The 4,921-nt window shown below is 39.8% G+C and overlaps 1 protein-coding gene across 1 annotated transcript in view; it reads right to left on the bottom strand.

The window, feature by feature from the left end:
* Positions 1–4,921, bottom strand: part of LOC104949197 (enhancer of mRNA-decapping protein 4-like) — a 54,447-nt gene that overhangs the window by 38,323 nt on the left and 11,203 nt on the right. Inside the window, exons 9-11 of the mRNA XM_010775503.1 lie at positions 4,090–4,205; positions 3,257–3,422; positions 1,462–1,648 (exon numbers count right to left, since the gene is read on the bottom strand). Of these exons, the coding sequence (XP_010773805.1) occupies positions 1,462–1,648; positions 3,257–3,422; positions 4,090–4,205 (469 nt within the window). The remainder of the gene's footprint in view (positions 1–1,461; positions 1,649–3,256; positions 3,423–4,089; positions 4,206–4,921) is intronic.

The raw sequence follows: 4,921 nt of genomic DNA, 5'->3' as shown, positions 1-4,921 counted from the left end.
TCAAATTTCATTTAAAAAACAGATCTGATTTTAAGACTACTTCAGCACCCATAACGAATGATTAGAATAAGAATAATGCGTATTGAACTGGTTTCATTAATTAGTGAGTTTATTTAAGGTAATTAGTTAGAGGCCCTATTGTATCAGTATGTCTGGACTGTACAGCAGTTACAATGGTCAAACTACATTAGAACAGAATTGTGCCCATTTTGTCTTTAATAGTTACTAACATTAGATATCTTTGATGAGATATGGACCGCAAAACATTTCCCTGGTTTTCATTTTTAAAATCAAGTTACCGAATGCAAGTAGTCACCTTAGCTTATTTTGTTATGAGATGTGAATTACTGTTCAATTTAGTTGATGTAATAATAGTTTGGTTTCTTTTACATTAAAAACAAGTTACAATTTTCAAAAGGTCTTGTGTTTTTCATCGGGGGGAGGCCCTTTTTCCAGTTTAGAGCAATAGCCCCTCCAAATGTCTGTGCACGTCCCTGGGCGGGTCAATGGGGTTCAACAGGTTAAAGAACTTGATGTCTGCATGTTCATAAGTATTGAGTTGGAAATGTCCGTATTTTTTATTTGTTAGTATTGGAAGCTGAGTGGTGCAGGAATGAGTCCTAAAACCCAGAAATATGTTAGCATTTTACCAATTTTGGTTCCCTTGTCTAGCACAAGCCTGACAGATTTTCAAGTTTTTTTCAGTAAATATCCCCCCTATGTGTGAAAAAAAATGCGATTAGCCTTTAGCTTCTTGGTGGTGACGTGAAGTCATGTAACGTTTTTCTAAAGTTAGCTTTTTACTTCCGAGCGATTGCATTTATGCTTTAAAAAAAAATGGAGAGGGAATTATCCTGCTGAACAAAATGTGTAGGTATCATAAATGTGTATTTGTCGCAAATCTTATTTCCTGCAATTTTCGGAAAAATCCAATTGCTTTTTGTTGAGGAAGCCCTTATGATGCTCGCTGGTAGGGGCTGTTACTTGCTCTGCTCAACCCCCCTCCGTTTAAATGGACTTGGTAGCGCCCCCTGCTTCTGTAGAGAATAACTCAGGACATTAGTGAGAAAATCCTCAGCACAACCAAGGCGGAATATTCCTGCCAAAAGTCACGTGATTTTTTTTTGTACTTTGTACTAAAAAAAGGTTTTGTACTAGTAGAAAATAGATGTGTGTACTTGTAAAACCTAAGCTGAATTTGTCTCTGAAACATGATTTATTAGAAAAATGTAATGTGTTTGTTTGATAGAGACGTTTTTTATTTGCAAAACTAAATGCATTAGGTTGTAGATGGTGTTTTGTATTTGCAAACCACACTGTGTTTGTTAGTGAATCATAATGTATTTGTAAAACTTGTTTAGTTTGTTTGTGGAGTTTTGGCAGGAAATTTGCTCCATATAAAAGCTTTCTGATCACCATCAGCACTTAGTGTAGTCGATGAAAGAGAGCAAGGATACGTACTTTCCCACCATCATCTGGATCTGGTGCTGGACCTCTGCCCGGACGTTTGCTGTTATGTTATTGGCCAGCTGATCGGTGGAGCTTTGGAAGCTTTCGATCATCTGCTGGAGCTGGCCTACCACGGGCTCACGTGCCTCCAGCTCTCTCTGCTGCCTGTTCTTCATATGGCTCTCGAGCTGCTGGATGTCTACAGAGATGAAAAACAAAAGAAAATTAGTCCTCAAGCAGACACGCAAAAAAAACAAAACACAAACACTACATCAATCAATACATTTGTTTTTATCAGATCCAATCAAACTGAATGATATTTGTTTGTGTCACAGTCCTAAGACAATTTAAAGTAGTATGTGGCATTTCTAAATATATGTTTAAAATGTTCTGACACAGGTTCCTTGATTGCGTGTATTGTTGTTGAATACAATTCAAACACATAACGTCAAAGCTGAATTACCGTAAGGAAATATTGTAAAAAAACTAGCAAAAGGTTACTGTGTCTTAAGCATGCAGATCGAAAATTAGGAAAGCGAAATTGATTTCTTGGAGCAGAGGATTGTTTTTTTCCCAACGTTTTGTTTGGTTTCAGGGTAGCTGATAACAGCAGACCCAGAAAAAAGCTAGATGAGATTATAAGTTTTATTAAAAATGGCATTTATCACAATATTTTCAACTACAAGTGTGTATCGATCTATTGATCCGTTAGCGAGTGAGGTAGTCTACTGCCCCCCCTCCCCTGCCTGAAATTCCTCAATTGGTTAACATGTGGGCATCTATTGGCTAGCGCTTCAATACATTCTATGTGACAGACCAAAGAGTGAGACATCTCTATGCTGTTGACCAATCACAACAGAGCCGGCTAGCTAACCAATCAGAGCAGACTGGGCTCTGGTTTCAGACAGAGGGTGAAAAGAGGTGCTGCAGCACAGGCAGTATGAGAAAGATAAAGAACTTTTTGAACATTAAAGCGTGGAGACATGTCACAGTAGAGGCATTACATACAGATATGAACTGGAAATGAGGATAATAGGGCCCGTTTAAACTTAGCATATTTTTTGTCAATTAAAGAGTGTTTTCCTTTAATATGTAGATTCACTTTTAATGAATAGGTACAATTTTGGGATAAACAGCGTAAACGACAGGACTGAGGGCTTGCACAGTAGCGAGAAGGCATTGCTGATGTAAAATGCTGCATTCACAAAGTTAGTCAATATTTACACACGTAAAAGCTAAGCCCTCAATTTGATCATGGATTACATTTAAATTGGAACAAGCTAACACAAGTGTACAAGCTCAGAGAGGTTTTGTGTTGCCCATATTTACTGCAGTGTAACTCTGTACACATGATGAGAGCCTTAGTGAATTTAAGCATCCAGCCACCAGCTTCGAGAGGTAAGGATTAGCACACTCTCAGAAAAATAAATATACTGCTTATCAACACATCAGTGCCCAGCTCATTCTGAAAAGGCCTCATTACAAAAGCTGTCCCTGAGCACATTTTCGAGAGATGGTTATTTAATTAAGACTAGCAGATAAACAGGAACCCATGAAAAAAAGCAATAAAAGTGTCTCAAAAACAGACATGGTGCCACCAGAGCAGCTTCAATGGAACAGTTTCAAAGTCTAGACATATTCTGAACGAATAGAAGGTCTATTTAAGAGCATTTCAATAAATGTTGATAAACTGGCCTTGTGTTGCAGAAGGTTATCTAGGTCTTGATAGCTGATCTAAATGATAATGCTTGCTGACAAAACCACACATTGGGATGTTTTAAAATACATGTAAATAAGGTCGCCTTACATTCTTGTGTGCCTTGTTTAAAGCTGTCGTTGATTTGTTGAAACATGGACTGGCATCCTCTTTCGAAAACAGGCAGCACGATGCTCTGGAAGGCATCTTTATAGGCCGCCTGGATGGGCCCCTGCATCGCCTCGGCTGCTGCTCGACCAATTGCATCCGTCATGTTCTGTAAACAGGAAGTGGGAAGCAAAACTTGATAAGGTTAGGTCGAATCGTTTTGATTTTTTTTTCTTAAGGTTATTAACGGAATGAAATGACCCTGGAAGTACTTAAAGGTAGGGTAGGTAGGAATGGAGAAACCAAGTCGAGTGCGCTAGAATTTGAAAGTATGCAGCCGAAAAAAATCTGCCTCTTCCTTCAGACTTCCTTACAGAGCTCCTCCTCCAACACACACGAACGAGCACATGACCAATGAGGGCACGAGATAAGTTTGTGCACAGATGGAAGGCTGACAGGCAGGTAGGCAATCCAGTTATTGTAGCCAGGCCGGCTCAAATGAGTGGTCGTGCTTTTTACAGTACTACGGCTTCCACAGATGAAATGTATGTATTTTTTGTCAAAGCATTTAATATATTCATTGCTATCGGGATGTTAAGAGCATTCCATGGAATATAACAAAACGTGTTTCTGAAGTGAATTACCTACCCCACCTTTAAGTGGCGGCCATGATAAGAGCTGTTGGAATTCTTTAGATGACAGGAAAGGAGCTTCAATACCTCCTTTTATTAACTCGTTAAGCATAGGACACACTGGACCAGCCTTAAGGAAAGATAAGGATATATTGCTGTCCCACAAATCCTTGAGGCAGAACAGTTTTAATGGCTGCATCTTACCTTAGATTTGACCACCTTGCTGACATTGTCCTTCAGGGTGATCTCCACAGCGGTCAGCTTAGCAGCAATTGTGTTGTTCAGCTGACCGGTCACTGGCTCCAGACTCTTAGAAATTGCTGGAGAGAGGAATGAATAATGAGGAGAGATTAGCAAAAACTGCACTTTAATTAGGGATCAAGGCAGGAGAAATAAACACAGGAGTATCTCATACTGGAGTTAAAGTTCAGGAGAGGAAAGACAGCTTCTTTCTAGTGTGGCAGTCCAACACACCCAGGCTGCCTTCGTCAAATCTAATTTATAGGGATGCTCCGATCGATCGGCCGGCGATCGATATCGGTCCATACTCACTCTCTGCCTATCGATCGGTGCTCTCTAAAAATGCAGATCGCATGACGTAAAATACATGACACTTTTCTCTGTGCACGGCAAAAAAAGCTCGCCAAAATGGCTTCGCTGGTCTGGCATTATTTTAAGGTGTCCGAAAAAGAAAGTAAAATAGCGATATGCAACGTGTGTGAAGCAGAAATCCTGCAGCTCCACCCGCTGTGACAGACCGGTGAGCAAAACACACACACTAAGCTAGTTTATTTACCTCTGGAACTAGCTAAACTAGTTATACATATTTATTCTTCACTGTCGGGTCACTCATTACTGGATCAGTGAGCTGCATGAGATACTGACAGGCTGTCAGGAGAGAGAGAAGGGGAGAGAAAGGGAGAGAGGAAAAGAGAGCGCTTCCACAAATTTCTCCCGTGTTATTATCCAAAGTTAATGTAAACTTCAATAATGTACTTCATTTGAATGTAATAATTATGTTGGTTGTTGTTTGTGG

Source organism: Notothenia coriiceps, unplaced genomic scaffold (assembly GCF_000735185.1).
Source record: "Notothenia coriiceps isolate Sejong01 unplaced genomic scaffold, NC01 NC01_scaffold00015795, whole genome shotgun sequence".
NCBI lineage: Eukaryota > Metazoa > Chordata > Actinopteri > Perciformes > Nototheniidae > Notothenia > Notothenia coriiceps.
Note: the sequence above shows the minus strand (reverse complement) of the source record. Positions and strands in the feature narration are given on the sequence as shown.